Genomic DNA, 20,611 nt, shown 5'->3' with positions numbered 1-20,611 from the left:
GACAGTAGGGCCAAACACTGAGAAGAGAAATGCAGCCTGAAAAATATCCACTGGATTTAGCCACATGGAAGTCATTCATGACCTCAGAAGAATTCTGGTGGATTACAAGGCCAAAGGCCACATTACAATGGGGGTGAGGAATAAATATGGAGTGAAGTATGAAAGTAGAGGGTACAGACAACTCTTTCCAGAAGTCTGGCCTATAAGGAAAGGAATGATGTAAGACAGTAGATGGAAAAAAGCACAGAGTTAAGAGAGAAGTTTTGTTTGCTGTTTTATTAGCAGAGGCTTTGGCATGCTTGAAATCTAAAGGGAAAGATCCGTGGAGAGAGAAAAGTTTAATGAAATAAGAAAGAAGGTATCTGAGGCAATGGCAGAGATGGGATCCAGAGCACAGGAAGTGGGGTACAGGCCTCAGGTGGAGAGAGGATTCCTCTATGAAATAGGAGCAAAGATGGGCTCAGGTGGATGCAAACTAAGGCAGCTTTGTGTCTTAGGTAGCAAAAAGAAAAGACATTTCACTTGCTAGCTTTTTAATACTGTCTGAGAGCAGGAGTACAGATCATCAGTTGACAGTGAGGGAAGAAAAGGCAGTGTGAGGGAAAAAAGGGGTGAATTAACACAGGCAGAAAAAGACTACTGGTTGAAACCATTTGAATCTGGTAGTCATGAAGTCATAGTGAAACCAGTCTGCTCTGAAGTAGGACCTTTTCTGGTGTGCTTCCCTACTTGAGTACATGCACAGACAAAGCAGACATCTGGCACATACAGGGTCAGGCTTTGCTGGAAAACTGGTACATAGTAGCACACAAGGAACTGAAAGGGATTCTGTGGAAATTAAAAAAACAAACACTCCATTTACTTGGAAATCAGTCTTAGAACAACCTCTGTATTGGCCTTGTGCACTGTGCACTAATCACACATAGATGCAGAAAGCCACATGTGTTACTCAATACTTGTTCTTCGATAGATCACACAATAACAATATGCATTAAATATGCCTCATTTATCCTATGACCGTAGAGCAGTTACCATAACAAATTCCTGTAGACGACTGTTTGGATTCAATCATGTTCAGGCTTAGCACAGTCTTACAGTTCTTACTGGTGCAAAAAGCATCTCACCTTGGCCCCCCTCCCCTCGGCAGGAAAAAAAACTCCAAATCTGTAATATGGTTTTCACTTCTCCCCAGCAAATAAATGTGAACATACAAGAGATCCACCCACAGCTTTGTAAGTGGGTGTAGATATTCCTTTATGCTCATATTTGGGCACATATTGTTGAAAGAAACAAAGGCATGGAAGTAATTTATCCTTTTCTCAAAACCAGATACCTCAATTTATTTCAAGTTTTCTTCCTATTTTTTCTACAAAATGACTCTCTAACAGCAAGACAGAAAGCAAAGAATGAAAAACATTATGATTTACAGAGAGCTTTGTTAGTACTTGAAGACTGGAATCTAACGTTGGAAATTAAAAGATACCTAATGAATTACAAGTCTCAATTCATAAAGAACAATTAACTCCATAACAGCCTCATACACTTTAACAAATACAGAGAATAGTATTGACATGGATAGAGAAGTAATTCTTTCAATACCTATATTTTAGTGAACTTAAGTAAACTTTAGTCACCAGAGGATAAATACCCACCCCCCAAAGGGAGATAAATCAACTGATTTTTTTCCCCTCGGGCAAAAAAAATAGAATATTAAACCACTTCATATCACAAAATAACAAAGAATATGAATATGAATCTGAAAATGAGTCCCAAAAAACGTGGTATTACAACAAAACAAATGGACCTTTCTAAGAAAAATAAATGGACAGAACACTGTCATCTGCTCCCACAACATAAGGGAAACCTTAGTGTTAGAGAAGGATATGAGAATGCTGAAGGGAGCCAGGAAGCATATATCAAATTTCCAAGCAAGGGGAGTCTTCCATCAAAGTTGTTTCTCTTGTGCTTTACAGCCACGTGCCCTATAATGAGTGGGTCAGCAGCAGTACATCAGTAGGGAAGGAATGTGACATTTATTACATACTTCCTAAATCTATGGCATTGTGATAGGCATTCTCTCATATGTTATCTCCAGAAAGCTCCCACTGCTGGCATTCTAACTTCTTAACTAAACTCATCACTCTGAAATTTGCCAAGTTACTTGATCATATTCCCCCTAAACTCTTAACACATACATGTTTAAATGAATAGCTTGCACACATAACAGAGGGAAACATAAGCCTGTAAGTTCAGCTCTGGCACATAGCTTAAAAGCTAAAAAACAAAAACACAAAAAACCTGTATGAATAAAATGATAAATGTTAAAAAAGATAGAAAAAAATGAATGGAGTTTAGATCTGCTAGAATGCAATTAACAAGTCAAGGAAGGGAATGTTTCTTAAAGGCATCATGGAAGGGAAACAGCCCAGAAGGAGTATTTCAATGCAATTCTTCTAGCAGACAATTCAGATATAGGTCTAAAATTTTAAATGTATTACCCTTTGACCTAGAAATCCTACTTCTAGGACCTTATCAAACCAACACATTCCCACATCTGCTCAAAGATACATATAGAGTCCAACACTTTTTAATAGCAAAAACCACAATGTCCATCAACACAATGCTATTAAATAACGTTACATCCATACATTAATTAGAACACTGTGCAGCATTTTAAAATAATAAGGTAAACCTATTTCTGCTGATATGGAAAGACATCCAAAATAAGGAGAAATAAAAATATGAAATAACCTATATGCCTTTCTCTCAACTGTGTTTTAGAATAGATTATAATAATGTTCAAGATTCAGTGCTTATGTAAATTATACCTCAACAAAGCTGACCCTTCCCCCCTCCTCAAAAAAAGTGTTTGTACATGCACAGAAAATTTCTGGAAGAAATGAACAGTTGTCTCTAGGAAATGGGACTGGGAATTTGAGGAAAGAAATCACATTTCAATGTATACTTTTTTATTCTATTTGAATGTTGTATTATGTTAATGTATTACATTTTCTTTCTTCTTTCTTTTTTTAATCCCATATACAACAAAAGTAGGGCTGTGGCAAGGAATACCTACCGCAGAAACTGCTATAAAATGTACCAGCTTTTCACGGTGAGCTCTGAGAATTCAACTGTTTTGAGTTTATTTGATTAGGTAAATAAGCAATTTGATTTTGAGTCACAAACTGAAGTACTTGTGACTTCTCAAAAAATTAATAAGCTTCAGGGCTCTGTGTTTAAGCCTAGCCTATGGCCACACACAAAGTAGAGCCCATACTTGTGTGTACGCACACACACATACACACCCTCATACCTCTGGGTTCTGCAGCCTAAGGGCAGGCCTGGTTCTGAAGGAAAGAAAAAATCACCTCATCAACACTAATGCAACTTCCTTTGGGAACATTTCAAGCCCTAAAGGGCCTCCTCCCAGTATTAAACCAGTCCAATCCAGTTTAGCTTGTAAGGTGTGACTGAATCCAAGCCTGTGGCTGAATCACAGGCCCCCAGGTCAGACTATTAAACAAGACTCGGACTATAGCCTTATAGCCTAATCTTCCCAATTACAGCATCTTTAAACATTTAATATAATGAAATAGGAGGTGCCATTAAACTCTAATTCAAAATGCAAACAACGAACAAATTAATTGCTTTCCAACTACACTCAGACACGTGAACAACTCCTGGCTGCCTAATTAGAAAATATTTAAATGGCATGCTCCTGAATACCATTTATTTCAAAAAAGTGGAGTCTTACCTGAGTAATATATAAATGACATGCTTGTGAAAAGAAGTCCAGGGGCTCACAGGTAAATTTAAATGAATGAACGGCGGCATAAATTAAAAATAAGACTAGAACTAACAGATACTGGTAAGCAGAAATAATCTCTTTGCAAAACATCTCCCCCCGCCCCCGCCCAACACACACACGTTAGTCTTGACATCCTTAGCATCTTTCTATCCCACCACCTTAGCTTTGCCCAGCTCTAAGGCACATTCTGCACTGTTCTTCTGGCCTGTGGGCACACATTCGTGTTTAAGCCTGCTCAGGTATACATGTTTTCACAGTGAGTGCTGTTCTGGAACTTGGCTTTCATCAATGTTCTAGGGCAGCTATCTACGTGTAGTGACTGATAAATTAAGACAAGTCAGGGGTTGAATTTCCAGCTAGAAGTCAGAGCTTTCTTTCTTTCAAAAAGAAAAAAAAAATCATTTTCACTGTGATACCTGAGCACACTCTTAAATAACAACACAGAAAAAAATCAGTTGAATTCTCTGTTTGGAACACCTACTATGAAGAATGTGTGCTACTGATGGGAATTTTAGTCCTCTATATCCAAACTCTACCAGAGTGATTAATCCTAGAGTTTAGAATCCCATAGCTGCTGATTCTCAGTTAATTCTACTTCTCTAGCTTTTGAGCTACTTACTCATCAAATGCTTTTGTGATATCCTTTTGATCCAAGTCCATCAAATCCAGTCTTCCTTGTTTTTCTTTTCTTTTTTTTTTGTTTTTTTTTTGTTTTGTTTTGTTTTGTTTTTTGCTTTTTTTCCCCCTCATTATTCTTTTCAGTGAACATTAAGGTTAGGGTCAAGAGTGAGGCTTATTTACCTGAGATCTTTCACTAGTTGTGGTTTTCAGTGAAAAGATTTTAATATGCCTTAAAGAAAACTTAAAAACTATACAAACAAAACAAGTAGAAACTAGTACAGATATATGGCTATTTCATTATTTTAATTCTTTCCATTAAAAGTTGAACATAACAAAGAGACATTCCTTGAAGGAATTAGCAACAGTTTTCTAAGACAGAAGTTCCCTAAGTTTCCTAAGACAGAATTAATAGAAAAAACATAGTGTTTGTATTATTAACCTATTTATTTTTCATTAAAGTATAGTTGACAATGTTATATTAGCTATATTAGTTTCAAGTGTACAACATAGTGATTCTACAGTTCTATACATTATACTATGCTCAAGATAAGCATAGTTATCATCTGAATCACTGACCTACTTAAATAGGTCCTATAGGGGGACCTGGGTGGCTCAGTCGGTTAACTGTCCTACTCTTGATTTTTGGCTCAGGTCATACTAGGGTCATGAGATCAAGCCCAGAGTTGGGCTCCTTGCTAGGTGTGGAGCCTACTTATGATTCTCTCTCTCCCTCTCCCTTTGCCCTTCTCCCTGCCTGCACACACTTGCTTCTTCTCTCTCTTAAAAAACAACAACAAAAAAATCCTATAGAACTATCCTTTGTAAACTCTTCCACTAAATCATACTTACTACTTTATCATTCTTATGACCCATTGTGTAATCTAGGCTTTTCACTTCTTTAGGATAATATGACATACCAAAACTATATAATAGTTCATCTTTTCCTCTTACTTATGCTAAGTATTTTAATGCTCCTTTAATACCCACAATGTTCCTCTATGTTACGAGTTGTTGCAATGCTATTTTCGTTGAATGCTAATTCTGTTATGCAGTTAACGTTGTTCCTCATTAATTTCCTACAAGGGACAAAGATCTTTAGTTGGCATTCATAAGTGTACTATTCATTTAGTCATTGCTTTTTTTTTTTAAGATTTATTTATTTATTTATTTATTTATTTATTTATTTATTCATGAGAGACACACAAACACACACACACACACACACAGAGGTAGAGACACAGGCAGAGGGAGAAGCAGGCTCCATGCAGGGAGCCTGATGTGGGACTCGATCCCAAGACTCCAGGATCACGTCCTGGGCTGAAGGCAGGCTCTAAACCGCTGAGATACCCAGGCATCCCTCATTTCTTAAATTCATCAAGAATTTTAATAAATCTTTGCTAAATATCATTAGTTTTCAACACTGCACTATCCAGTTGCTCAGGTCAACAGTTCCATTTCTTGATACCTACTTTGCCTGCAGGGGATTATAATAAGTAGTTATAGAAGCCTCTGAGGACTGAGACCCCAGAGCAGTCACCTCCATCATTTAAAAGGTAGGTCACGTTGAGCACATTAGTTTCCTTTTTGAACCCCAGTTTCTTCAATAATTTGATCATTTAATACAAAGATAAAAATGGAAACAATGTCATCTCTTTCATAGGACTGTGATCATTTAAAAAGCTATCATATATAAAAACAGCTAATACAGAAACTGATACATCATCAACAGTCTGCACATATTTCTTGGGTGCCTTCTATGTGACAATTTCTTTTTAACTTTAGGGATCATCTATAAATTAGTGTTATGATAAAAATTTCTCTTCATTTTTACTTCATGTTAGTATAGTACTGCTTACTAGTAGTATAAACAAACATTAACTTTAAAAGTCATAGTCTATATTAGAGCACTAATAAAAATATATGCTGGACAATCCAAATCAATGTACTTGATTAACTTTTGATAGTATTTACAGTAATACAAAATCTGAAGGATGCTATTACTCTGTTCCCAGTTTATACTAGTATTTCTAAATCTTTAGAAGATATGTATACAAAAATCTGACAAGATCAGTTACTACAAATAATATTGGTTTACTTTTAAGTGACAAACAGTATCCATTTTCCTTCTAATCTCCAGAGAAATCTTTCATATTCTCTCTAGAGCATGCAAATTTGCTTCCAAGGAGCACCACATCCCTCCTTCTAGCCACGGGAGCAATCTGAAGGCTCTTTCCTGCTAAACCTCCACTCCCTCTTAAGATCCTTATCAACCAAGTATCCCATACAGTTAGAGTTGGTTTTTGAGTAAAAACCACCCATGAGTCACCTCAGATCATTTTTATTACATAAATCAAATTAAACTCATATAAAAAAAAAAAAACTTTTGGGATCTCTGGGAGGCGCAGCGGTTTGGCGCCTGCCTTTGGCCCAGGGCGCAATCCTAGAGACCCGGGATCGAATCCCACGTCAGGCTCCCGGTACATGGAGCCTGCTTCTCCCTCTGCCTATGTCTCTGCCTCTCTCTCTCTCTCATAAATATAAATATAAATAAATAATAAATAAATAAACAAATAAATAAATAAATTTTTATCTAAAAAATACATCCCAAGCCCAAGTAAGTGGATATGTTTCTACAGCAAATTCAAATACACAGCAAAATTTATGGGAATAATTATTAAGTAAAAACAATTATAAATTAGACATTACTCTCTAAATATGATTATTACTGTCCAATAACCAAAAATCTGCTTATAGTGATTGTTTATAACTTTCTCATTTCCCTTTAGAGTATGTTAATACATTCAACACTGAGAACTACCTGTAATTCAACCCTATCCATTTAATTCTTAAAATGCTAGAAGAAAAGTACTTGATGTTTTAAGTAAAAAGCCTGCAGATCTTAGCTAAGAATACTGTTCTACACATGAAAGTTATCTTCTAGTGAAAAAGGCTACTGTAATATTTTATGAGGTACAGGGTAACTTAACAAACTTCAGCAACAAACAAATCTTGTGAGCACTTAAACCTGATACTCAGTTTTTTTTACCATGAATTCTAACAAGGAAAAACAAAGCCAACTGGGAAACTGAACTTCAAAGTTAAAGCTTAACAATTTTTTTAAATGATCTCTCTGCCAAATTAAAAATTCAAAGCAAGTAACATTCACAAAATCCAAATTCTTTCCTAAAACTATATGAGCTCTATAACATTAAACTCCCCTAGGAAATTTCACCATCTCTGATATAGTGACTTATTAAAGTACTTAGGAGAAAAACGTACAGCATGCATATACTAATTTGTTCTTCTACTCCTTCACAAGTAATGAAGAGACAATGTCTGGAAACCATTGTTTTTAAAAGTCAATTATTTCAGCTGGCTTCTAAACGCTTTGCTTCTACTTAAAATACTTCAAAGAGAAAAGAACACACCCTCAAAGATGCATCATGACATAAATCTTTCAGGTACAACAATCCAAATATTTTTATTCAAAGGGCAAAAAGATCTTATAATGCCAGGTATAAAATGTGCCCAACTACGCAGCCTTCTGATAGCCTCATGTTTTAAGTCACATGAGAAGTGCATTGTGATAATTGAAATTTCTGTAACCACTAAACCCTCTTGGCACTCTGTTACTCAAGGAGATCTGGTACTTTATCTTCAACATGTGTAGGCAAGTTGATTATGTTTTTTCTTTTTAATCAGGCCAACTCTACCTACCTCTACTGAAATGTTGTTCCAGGAAGCCGACCACCACAGTGTCTTAAAGGGGCACTGGGTGTGGATGTGTGGGAGATTCATTACAGTGTTACGCATGTTGAAATTTCCAAAATAAAAACAACAGAAGGAGAAGAAGGGGAGAGAAAAAGGGGATGAAGGAAAAAAAAAAAAGAAAGCGAAAGGAAACTGACTTGAAGAATGTGATTTTAAATCAAGTAGACCGGGATTAAAATTTTAGCTCTGTAATACATTAATTAGCAGCATGACCTTGGCAAACCCAAGGTTCCTCGCCTATAAAAGTGGGATTATAACAGTCCCCATTTTGTGGGACTGTTGGGAGATCTGAATGGGATAATATATGGAAAGCACTGAACAGAATGCCTCACATATAGAAAGATAACCAAATATTAAGTATTCTATATAATAATTATTTTTATCAAATAAGCGTGTGAGTCTAATGGGTTATAGCTTCAGCCTAGTCTATTTAGGAAGACAGTTCTTGGAGAACATGATGTAATTTTTGTAAAACTAAGAAAAGTAACTGAGATCAAGAAATACATTGTTTCCAGTAAACGTTTTCTGGGGATCTAGCTCCTTATAAGACAATAAAAACCTGGAGTCAAAATCCAGAGGTCCTGGCTCTGAATCTCAAAGTTGTCTCTTGCTAGCTGTGTAAATGTAAGCAAGTTTTAGTCTATGCCTCATTTTTTTGTCTTTTAACTGAAGATAATATTCCTGTAGGGATGCTGTGAGAAGTAAATAAATTAATATACATAAATGCTGCTCAGGATAGTGGCTGGCGCTTAGTAAGTTCTAGGTCAGTGTTACCTGGGATTGAGTTTTTAGTAATTCCTACTAGATGGGGCAAATGGCTGGCTAAATTGGAAGAGTATCAACTCTTGATCTCATGGTTGTGAGTTCGAGCTCCACATTGGGTATAGTGATTAATAAAATAAACTTTAAAAATTAATAATAATAATTCTTACCAGAAAACTGTTGACCACCCCAAAGCTGGCCACTTTTGAACCCAGCTACTCACTAGGATAACAAGCCTAGCAGAACTGTAATTTGGACAAGTGTGAGCTCTAAATCTGAACTAAACTCTTGCCCTTCCACTCATCAGTTCTCTGTATGTATGACTGTGCTCATCCACCTGAAGATTCTGTATTATTAGAGCTTACTGTCGCCAAGTTACCAGCAAAACCTAAAGACATATTATAGCTTGGTATGTCTGCATGTATGCACGAAGCTTAGAGTGATGATCTGGGAGCAACAAGAATGTGATTATTTCTACTTGTGCCTGGTTTGTATTTTCTAACTTTCTGCCATGTACATGTATTGCTTCTGTGACAATAAAAGGTTATTTCAAAATTTGGAAATGGAAGAAACACTTTTCATATCTGTCTAAGGAAAAAGACCCCACAAATTCCATACCTGTATTTATGAATGATGGCATTAAATAGTTTTCCATCTCTCCAGCAGGTAGTGAAATTTTCACACCGTATTCCAGCGTAACCCTCTGTTGCCTGCTGTGTCCACAGTAGCAATCTCTCCTTAGCAGACATATCCTCCGACTCTCCAGTAACATGGATATCAGATATCTAAACATAATAGAAAGTGTTAAAACATTAGGAAAAAAAGCTAGCTCCGACTGAGAACCTACTATGTGCCAAGAACTTCACAAGTGTTTATTTTACTTAATCATCATAATTCTCACTGGAAAGCTAAGTGTAGTTTTCCCATTTTACATATAGGGAAACTGAGTTTCAAGGAGGTTCACAGATTAAAAAAAAAGTAGGATTTAACCCAAGCATCTAGTTTTTTTATTATGCCAAAATGTCAAGCACTGAAAATTCTAATTTTCAATGAGATTCTCCTTTACTAATCAGATCTGCTAAAACAACTCAACCAAATGTTCTTCCAAGTTCAAATGGATCAAAGTAAAACTTACAAATTAATCTATATTACCACTTGCAGAGGAGGATTTGATCCAACAGGTGTTCCATGTAAAGAACAAAGAAGGTCCCCAATTTACATTATATAATATTTTTTTAAAAGATTTTATTCATTTATTCATGAGAACAGAGAGAGAGAGAGAGAGGCAGAGCCACAGGCAGTGGGAGAAGCAGGCTCCATGCAGGGAGCCCAATGCGGGACTCAATCCCAGGTCTCCAGGATCACGCCCTGGGCTGAAGGCAGCGCTTAAACCGCTGAGCTACCCAGGCTGCCCCATTATATAACAATTTGACCTAAAGTCTCTTTCTCATGAGTCCTTGCTCAGCTTACTCAACATGAAATCTGTATTAATTGACTTTTCCCTTTTCCCTACACTTTGTTTTCATTAAATTTTCTAAAGGTCTCCTTCCACTAAATAAAACAGGTCACCAGTTCACATGATTTACATTTCCTCAAGATCCTCTCTAATAAGAGTCCTACTTAATCTGCTGATAATGACATTAAGGCACAAAGTGACTTTACCAGGGGTCACACAGAGATTCTAAAGCTGGGATTAACACCAACAAACAACTGTTCTCTTAATCAGGGCAGGATGCGAAGCCAAGGGATCAAGAAGACAGGCGGGAAGCCAGGATCAGGATAAGTAAATAAGGAATTGGAAGCAATACAGAGGGAGTCACAAATCATTTTATAACAGGAAAAAAATCACTAAAGTCATGAGATTGGCTTCTAGTCCTGGCCACTAGGATCCATAACTTTGAATAGTTCATTTTATGTCTGTGAGTCAACTTCCTCATCTATAAAATGAGGAGGTAGGAGGTAGAAGCAGGTCATGTTTAAGACTCTTTCCAGTCTAACGTCCTACTGTAAAAACAACACAGAAGTCAGAGGTCAAAACAGGCAGAGTCAAGCAAGTGAAAGTAGAAAAATTTAAAAACCCAAACTGAAGAAAGCCTTTCCCATGCAGCAGTGCTAGGCTCAAACAGGAAACCCTTTATTCCTCCCAGCTGCCACAAGAGCCGGAGGCATGGCCAACTGGGGGCCTGGTGCAGGCTGCAGCTTAAAGCCCACACCAGGCCTGGCAGCCCCACACAACACCACATGGACAAGGGGGCCACACACACCCTTAGCCCACTATTCAGCACAAATGCCATGCCCTGCACAGCTTGCTCTCCGTCACACTCTGAGATATGCTCCTTGACAGATCATTTTATTTTTTTAAAAAGATTTTATTTATTTATTCACAAGAGAGACACAATGAGAGGCAGAGACATAGGCAGAGGGAGAAGTAGGCTCCCTGCAAGAAGCCTGATCCCAGGACCCCAGATCATGACCTGAGCCAAAGCAGATGTTCGACCACTGAGCCACCCAAGGTGCCCCTCGACAGATCATTTTAAGGTAGAGTACAGTGTCTCAAAATTTTTTTTTAAGATTTTTATTTGAGAGAGTGAAGCATGGGGTGGGGGGACGGGGGAGAGAGAGAGAAGCAGACTCCTCACTGAGCAGAAGTGGGATGTGGGGCTCAATCCCAGGACCTGGAGATCATAACCTGAGCCGAAGGTAGATGCTTAATCGACTGACATGCCCCCACAGTGTCTCAATTTAATCTTCTTTCCTAAGAATCTGTGCTGGTCTCTATGACATGAAAAGAACTATGTGCATACATGAACACACTACACAGAATATACAGGAAAAATTCCTTTTTTCTTTTTTAATGTGGAAAAAAGAGGAGAAAAATCAGTATTCTTCTAACTTCCAACTGCTACTCTAATCCAAAATTATACTAGAGAGGAGCACCTGGATGGCTCAGGTCAGTTAAGCTCCCAAATCTTTTTTTTTTAAGATTTTATTTATTTATTCATGGGAGACACAGAGAGAGAGAAAGGCAGAGACACAGAGGGAGAAGCAGGCTCCATGCAGGGAACCTGACGCGGGATTCAATCCCAGGACTCCAGGATCATGCTCTGAGCCGAAGGCAGACACTTAACCACTGAACCACTCAAGCATCCCTCTAGCTCCCAATTCTTGATTTCATTCAGTTCAGGTCATGATCTCACAGTCCTGAGATGGAGACCCACCTCAGCTCTGTATTCAGTGTGGAGTCTGATTGGAATTCTCGCTCTCCTTCTGCCCTTCCCCTCCCAATGCACTCAATAAATAGATAGATAGATAGATAGATAGATAGATAGATAGATAGATAGATAGATAGGTAAATAGGATCTTTGGAGATAAATAAATAAAATTATGCTAGAGAGTTTTCTGGCACATTCCAGGAGTTTAAATCCCATCTCCACCATTTATATTCCAGTTACTCAACTGTTTTAAGTTCATTCTCTGGCTTGCAGAATAATGATGGTAAGTGTAACCATGCCATACTGTGAAAATTCAACAACACAAGCACAGCATAATGTCTGCAATTTTATCATTGTGGGTTTTATTATTTGTTTTGATAAAGGGGGAGGCAAAACTCTCCCAATTCTCCTGCTGTAAAGAGAAGTAAGAAATAAAGTTTTTAAATTTGTTGCCTCAAATAAAAATCTGTAAAAACAAGGGTTCATAGAAACAAATCTAGGAAATGGTGAAGGAGAAAATTGAGCCTACAGGTAAAATCTGACAACAGGTTCCTCTTACTTAGCCTTTAAGAATTTTAAGATCCACTGCTTCTGGAAACCCAACCCTTATCACCACTACATGGGTGATAATGACAACCATATAAAGCAAAGGGAGGTAGCTGGAGAGAGGGAGGTACTCTTTTCTGCAGGTCAAGAATATTCCATGCCAGACCCTTCACAGAATCACCTACTCATGAGGGAAGTCAGTAAATATGAACTACAAGGTAAATTTAATAGGCACAGCATTTCACCTGAGAAAGGATATTAAAGGAAGGGGAGTTTAGAGGTTGCAAACCAGTCTAAATATCAACCAGGAGAAAGTAATACAGTCTAATTAAATAAGTTTCCAAAGGATGAATTCCAGATTGTTACTTCCACACACATTATTTCAGACTGTTACAAATGCATACACTATTTTAAAAAGCTGTGATTTTCAAACGTTATGAAGCAAACTTTAACGTACCAAAGACTACTAACACACTGACTCATTTTTAGCTTTTCCTGCTATTTCCAATTACTTGAGTATTATTCCCACAGGGAAACTCAAGGTATTTTTAAAAATGTCCTATTGCCGTTAACCACTACCTCTCTTAGCATATTAAACTTTTCATGATACTGTGCAACTGAAACCAAATGAAAAATAAATTGAACTCTGAAAATTACATCTGCAGTTGTCACTGATGACTCCTGATTTAAAATCTGCGCATTCAGCAAATCAGCCTGAATCCTCTGTCAGTGACAAGTCAGGTCTGATTCCAGGAAGTAATGGAGCTTCCTCCCTTCAAATCCTGGAGGCAATGCAGAGATCAGAGGTGTGCATTCATGCCACCTGGGTTCAGATTCTAACTCTGATAGTTAACAGGATTATGACCCAGAGCCATCCATTTCATCTCTCTAAAATTCATTTTCTTCATTTTAAAAACTTAAATGATGACATCATCTTTACCTCCTTCAATGGTTCTACAAATTCCATAAAATAAATGCACATCAAATGCTTCGCACAGTGCCTGGCATGTAGAAACCTCTATAAATGTTAGCTTCTCCCACCACAATTTTGTTAGTCGTACTTGCTGCTTGAAGTTCCTCACCAACAATCTGTCAGCTAGCACCAAAAACAAACAAAATCCTTTCTAGCCAAGTTCCTTTGGGAAACTCGAAGCCCTCATGCCTCACATCCAGGTCATTAATGGCTCCTACCCAAATTCAAGCTCTTCCTGTCACTGAGCCTCCCGTGCCTGTATTTCATCCCTGCCTCATCTCTCCTGACCCGGTTTGACACCATTCTCCAGCTTTCCAGAAATGTCTATTCTGTGGTAAACAAAGTCTCCTACTTCTTAAGGACCTCACACCACTTGTACCATTTTACTGAACTGGGTCTACCCCTCTTGCCTCAAGTCAAGTCCCACCCACCACCAGGCCTGCAGGCAGGGCAAGTGAATTCCAACTCCCCCAGTGATGCCCAATCAAGTTTTCCAGCCATGACCCACAGGTACTAAGACCTCATTTTTACACCACAGGCCACTCTTGCACTACCACCTTCTTCTTCTCCTTAAAAATGATCCCTGAACCCACCCTCACAAATATCCAACACCACTGAAGATAGCATGTACTTGTCTCCATCCTGCACTGCACCCCCATGCTCTCCATACCTACTGCTACATCCTGGAACTCATCATCTTATGCCAGAACTAGCCCACCTCAGACATTTAACTTCCAATAGTGAGTTCCTTTTCTTCTACTACTTTCATGCCCTAATGCCAGCTAAACCACTTATCTGGCTTCATCAACATCTCAGACTCCCTGACTTGTCTGATTCCATCCCACTCTAAGAGCCTTCTTCTGTCTTCACCTCCTTCTCTGTCTGGCCTGCACTACATGATCCACCACTTCAAATAATTTTCTCAAATCCCTCACCAGTTTCTCCTTGCCCTGAAACCCCCTGGCCACACCCCAATCCTGATCAAGTCAGCTGTATGTCTCTTATACTCTTGCCCTATGCTATAAGCTCCACTACAAAACCATAGTACCCTGTGGGCTGCTGCCACAAACTCCAGGTCTGCAATTCAGCTAAGCATCTCTAAGAAACCTGCACTTCTTGGTGTCCTGACTGGCCACTTTTTCCATCTCTCACAATATCACTTTCAATATTCTTTACCATTTGCAAGAAACTCCCTAACCTACTACTTCCTTATGTTTAGCAATCACTTTTTTATCTCCTTCTTTATAAAGAAAATAGCAACCCCACTAGCAATCCCTCCCTTCCCCACTCTGCTACCTACAAACTTGGCTTCCATATAACCTCCTTTTCTCCTGTGCTCAGAATCCTTCTACCTGCTGCCTCTTGGGAGTCTCACTCCATCAATCATTCCCTCCTTATCTGGGGCTTTGCTCTCAGTACTTAAAATACTCAAATCTCTTCCATCCTAAAATAAATAAAAATAAACAAGCTTCATAAATTCAGTTCCCTCTTTACTTATCATTGCCTCTCTCTCTTCCCAGTAAAGCAAGTGGGAAAAGAAAAAAAAAACTATGTATTTTTTAAATAGATTTTATTTTTGTATTTTTTTAATCTTTATTATCTTTACTCCTCAATCTGTTGTGAGTTGGCTTCCATCCCAATCACTCCACTAAAACTAAGTAGCAGTGACCAAAGTGAGGGAGGTTCCTGCTCATGACTCGATTTTCCCAATTAAAAAAGGAAATCAGAGAGTGAAATGTAACAGAGGATGTGATGGTCACAAAAGGAGGGAGGTCATGCAGCGCCTGAAGAGATATTGAAGATATTGTGAGCAATACCTCCTCTTCTCTAGTCTCACTTATTCAATAAGCACTCATAAATGTTTGTTCGTAACACTACTGGGCACTTGGTCATACAACCACCCTCATGAAGCCTCCAGTCCAATGACAGAGAAACATCATGAAGAAGAGCTCAAGGGTTGCTTTCCAATCTATCCATTTTCTAATCCTGATCTCTCTGAGGCATTGGTCACTGGCAGGCTCTCCTCCCTGACTTCCCTGATATCAGTCTTTCTTGGTTTTCCTCCTGCCTCTCTGGCCTTTCCTTCTCAGTTTTCTGCCACCCTTCCTTTAGTGCTGTTCCTCAGGCTCGGTCTTCAGCCCCCCTCTCTTCTCCCTCTCACTGGGTCATCTCATCTTCTACAATGGTTCAAGTGTCCCCCCTCCCATACTGATGACTCCCAAACCTCACCCCTGAACTCAAGACCTATGAATTCAATGAACATGTCTCAAAATAGTCAAACTAACCACATGTGGAGGGAGCACTTCAATGAGCCAGACAGTGTGCTTACGCACTTCCCCAATATTATCTCATGATCACAACATACATGATAATGAAGCACAAAGTGGTTATGTGACTTGCTCAAGTGCACACAAACTAGAAGTAAAATATGAACTTGAATCTATCTGGCTCCACTGTGCTTTGTCTCACAGCCTCTTCAAACTCACTGTAGAAAAGATGGAATTTCTCTTTCTCCATACTGCTCTTCCTCTGTATTCATAGCTCAGAGGATGGCCCCATCATTTACCCAGTTGCCCCCAAACCAAAAACCCTCAAGTCCTTCTTGATGCCTTTTTCTGTCTGTACCTACCTTCAATTGGTCACACAGTCCTATGCAGCCTCATCTCTCCCCACATCCCTTCAACACACCCAAAAAAACTCCACATGCTCCAGCCACACTGAACCACTTCTTGCTCCCTCAGTAAGAATACATTTCCACAGAACACTCCACATTTATTCATGCTACTGCTTACCTATAGAACACCCTCACCAGCTGCCACCCCTCTCCAGCCCTTCCCTCCTCTGTTCCTCTGAGGAAGCCCCAGCTGATTCCACCTCCTGGGTCTACAAGAGACATCCCACCAACCCCTGTGCTTCCACAGCAGCCCACGCGTACTGCTATAACAATACATGGTGTGTATCATTACTCTCTGTTGATATATCTTCTCTCCCTCTAATACATGAGCAAATACACGCAAAATAACAGTATCTTATTCATCTTAGTATTATAGTGTCTAACTCAGTCACTGTCTGTTACGTAATAGACAATAAATGCCCATGAGCATATGTGTTTGTGATTTGAGTTTGGCACCTAGGGAATCTTTGACATATTTCATTCAGGCAACCAGGATATCCTTGCTCACTTCTGCTTTATTGTAAACTTCAAGATTCCATATAGGAAGAAAAGGCTTTTTCCCTACAGTGTATGGGCAAGCTCCAACCAATAAAACTGATGTGCCCATAAAAATGTCATTGGACCAAATAGGTGTTTTCTGCTTACTATTTACACAATAGAAATGACACATTTGCCAACATTTTTCAAAACATTTATTTTGGCACTGTATAAAAACCATCTAAATCTAGTATTCTCCAAGTTCAAGGAGAGTATAAAAGGAGTTCAAAATGTTTGAATTCAAATGTCTTTATATCCCAAGTCCAAGTGAACACCAATGTTAATCTCACAATATCTTTTAAGACAATCATCATAGGTCTAGAACGGTACTGGGCTCAGCAAAGCTTCCACCTTCTTCTAGAACTGAGACTCACCACTGAGAATCTGAAGTTCATATGAACTGTCCTGTCTTGGTCTGCCTCTGAGGAGCTTCCCATTTTACTAACAGTTGAAATAATTCTTTGGCCTTACTTTCTTTAATTTTTCAACTAAGCAACTTCACTGACCTTTTTTCCTGGCCTGATTTAAATGTGATATTTCAGTAAGTAGTTTATCACAGATTCTGGTTAAATTTACTTTTAGTTTTATCAGATATTATTAGTTCAATTCCCACATGAAATAGTACTGAACTAGTTGAAACAAGTTAATAGAAAAATACCCAATTTTCACATACTTTTTGCTAACTATACATACATTCAATTGGCCAAATCTTTATTTCACTTGAATTACAGAGGAAATGTTATTTCTTTCCCATAAAGTCCAGAAGGTGCTGATGTCACTACATAGCTAGAGCAAGAAAGGGTAATTTGCCTTTTACTGTCATTCTATTTATGTGTACTCGTCTTCCAAGATAGTCCAAACCTAAATTAAAAAGAAGACTCTATAAGATTTTTATGTGAAGTGCAAGTATTTTCCAGAGCCCTGACAAAAGCTGGTTTACAGAAAAATAGTTCCAGGCTTTAAAAATACTCAACACAAGGCATTCTCAAAAACTGCATGGTCATGTAATTAGAAAATGGGTTCTCCAATAGGGATTCTAAAAGTATTGCTCCTACTGGAAATAGAACAAATGCTCAGAAAAATCTAATCATTTACATATGAAGTCCTCAAAGCCATTTGAATTAGAAATATGGCTCCTGGCTATCTATTTTAGCCAAATTATTTTGAGCCATTTAGGGAAATTTAAAAAAGAATCCAGATACCAAATATATGAAATCATAGTTCAGGATCCTGAGCCTTAAGAATAAAGACATCACCATCTCTGTTTTATCTTTTCACTCCATATAAGCAAGATCAAAAGTGAAAGTAAAAAATCAAAAACCTCAGCCTAAAAAAAAATTACTACCAACAAAGCAGTGGTCTCATACTCTTTCCTACATTCACATCTTTTTCCCACATTACCTCTACCTTTACGCGTAACACTGATACTTTACTACATAATTTCCCTTCTCCCTCTCAGCAGAGCTAAGACAACACACAATGATTGAAATAATAATAACTGGAACTAAAAGAAGGTACAAGGCGCTCTAGGAGAGTGGGAGGGGTCAGGGATGAGGTACAGATAAAATTCAAATACAAGAAAGAAAGAGATACAGACAGAATTCAAACACAAGAAAGAAAGCCTAACCCAAATTCACATAGTTCTAACTGTGGTATAACCAGGTATGTGCCTACTCAGGGATGAACTTTGTTTCATAGTGCCCATCTGACCAAGTGCCTCCTAGAACACCGTCAGGCAATATGAACCATAGTCTCAACAAACAGCTCAAAGACACAATCAATATCTGAAAACAAATGGACTGTTTTGCTTCTGCAATCTGGAAGCCAAAGAAACCAGTGCTAGAACTCTCAAAAAATAAAAGCATGAGTTGCTCAAACCTCGTCATGTGTACTGACTCATCCTGCCTCTCATGCTATCATCTGCTAGTCTCCTACATTCTTAGGGAGGAGATGAGCACCTAATAACATGGATATATTAGCTGTCCCAAGACTGTTTTTAAGGAACAAGAGGGTCTTATATTCCTTGTTTTCTCTCTTTTCCCACTACCAACTATTGAGTTGAGGTAACAACTATCCTTGGTTTGGAATATCACCTCTCGTCTCCAATGTCAATACCAATGTCATCTCTTAAGACACAGTCATGAGAGACCTGGAATAATATTGGGCTCAAAAGAGCTTGCACTTCTGGAGCTAAGCCTCAGTGTCTGGATTAGTAATTGTCTCTGAACTAGTCTCATGGCACCAAGTCTTGGCCTACTCTCCAATGCCAGTTCAGGTTGTTCTTGATTCTGCAGCCACAGGGTTAAGGCTTACTCTTGGCTGATCTCTCTAGACTCCAGTCATTCCCTTTCTATTCTATGATCAAACCACATGAAGTTCAAGCCATGTGAACCACATGTTCCCCCTCTCCCAAGGTCCTCTATTCAAGCTATTTCTCCCCTTGAAACATTTTCCTCATACTCTGCCCAACATGTCACAGATTAGGTGCTCATTATCTGCTGAATAGAAAGGGGGAAAGAAAGGAAGGAAGGAAGGGAAGGAGGGAGGGGGGAAAAAGGAGGAAAGATCAGAAATATGGTCCATGTTTTCATTTGATATGAATGAATTTTAACCTATCATGTCATGTAAAACTTGTCATTTTAGAAAAGTAAATGGTTTCCAATTAGTCTCATTTTCAATAATAATAGAACCCCGGACCACTGCACAAAAGTACCTAGCAACAAGCACAAGCCCAGAGACTACTCAGTGAGAACCTGACATTAAATAGTGAAACTTAGCTTCATCTGCATCATTTCTCTTAAAAATTTTCATGAACTTGACACAACAGAGAATCTCTAAATGTCCCTCCAATGAAAGGAAACAAGCCAACCTATCCCATCTCATAGCACCCTCTGATTTCATTCGCAGTATACTGCTAGATGACCCACTTACTGCTAAATGAATTGCAACTGCCTCACTGTGTTGGTCAGCTGAGGCTGTAAATATGAAAAGTCCTCTGAGCAAAGTCAATGCCACCAGACAACTGGGCGGCAGGAACACCCTATTTTTACAGATGTTGTCATGGTTCTGGCATGCACTGTGAACACAAGAACAACCAACTTGCAAAGTTGAGTCAAATATTTCCTAAAAGATTCACTTAAAAAAAAAGAATGCTTGCATTTTATTCTTCTACACAAGGCAAATAATGTAGCTTTAATATTTTTATTTTTAAAATAATTACAATTTGCTGAAAAGACTAAAAAGTTTAATCAAATTTACTATTTATATAATTTATGTGTAACATTGGAAAAGACAACATCTCTGAAGTTAAGAGAACTAAGATAGGCAGCCTGGGTGGCTCAGAGGTTTGGCGCCGCCTTCAGCCCAGGGCGTGATCCTGGAGATGGGGGATGGAATCCCACATCGGGTTCCCTGCGTGGAGCCTGCTTCTCCCTCTGCCTGTGTCTCTGCCCCCCCCCCCTCTGTGTCTTTCATGAATAAATAAAATCTTTAAAAAAATAAAAAATAAATAAAAAAAGAGAACTAAGATAATTAGCTTACAGAAAGCTATAAATATACTTCAGGATTAAGGAATCAGGGGAACTCAAACTGAAGATATGCAAAGCCATTTGAAGGACCCCCTCATTTCACTGGTGAGCAAACTAAAGCAACAAGAAGTGAAACAACTCATCCAGGATCTCACAGTATGCTACTAGGAGGCCTACGGT

At 38.5% G+C, this 20,611-nt stretch overlaps 1 protein-coding gene across 27 annotated transcripts in view; it reads right to left on the bottom strand.

The window, feature by feature from the left end:
• Window positions 1–20,611, bottom strand: part of DST (dystonin) — a 480,488-nt gene that overhangs the window by 180,931 nt on the left and 278,946 nt on the right. For all 27 annotated transcript variants that reach the window (XM_077903540.1, XM_077903549.1, XM_077903545.1 and 24 more), the window contains one exon: window positions 9,581–9,747. In XM_077903540.1, the coding sequence (XP_077759666.1) occupies window positions 9,581–9,747 (167 nt within the window). The remainder of the gene's footprint in view (window positions 1–9,580; window positions 9,748–20,611) is intronic.

Source organism: Canis aureus, chromosome 7 (genome assembly GCF_053574225.1).
Source record: "Canis aureus isolate CA01 chromosome 7, VMU_Caureus_v.1.0, whole genome shotgun sequence".
Lineage (NCBI taxonomy): Eukaryota > Metazoa > Chordata > Mammalia > Carnivora > Canidae > Canis > Canis aureus.
This window is presented reverse-complemented; position numbering and strand designations above follow the sequence as displayed.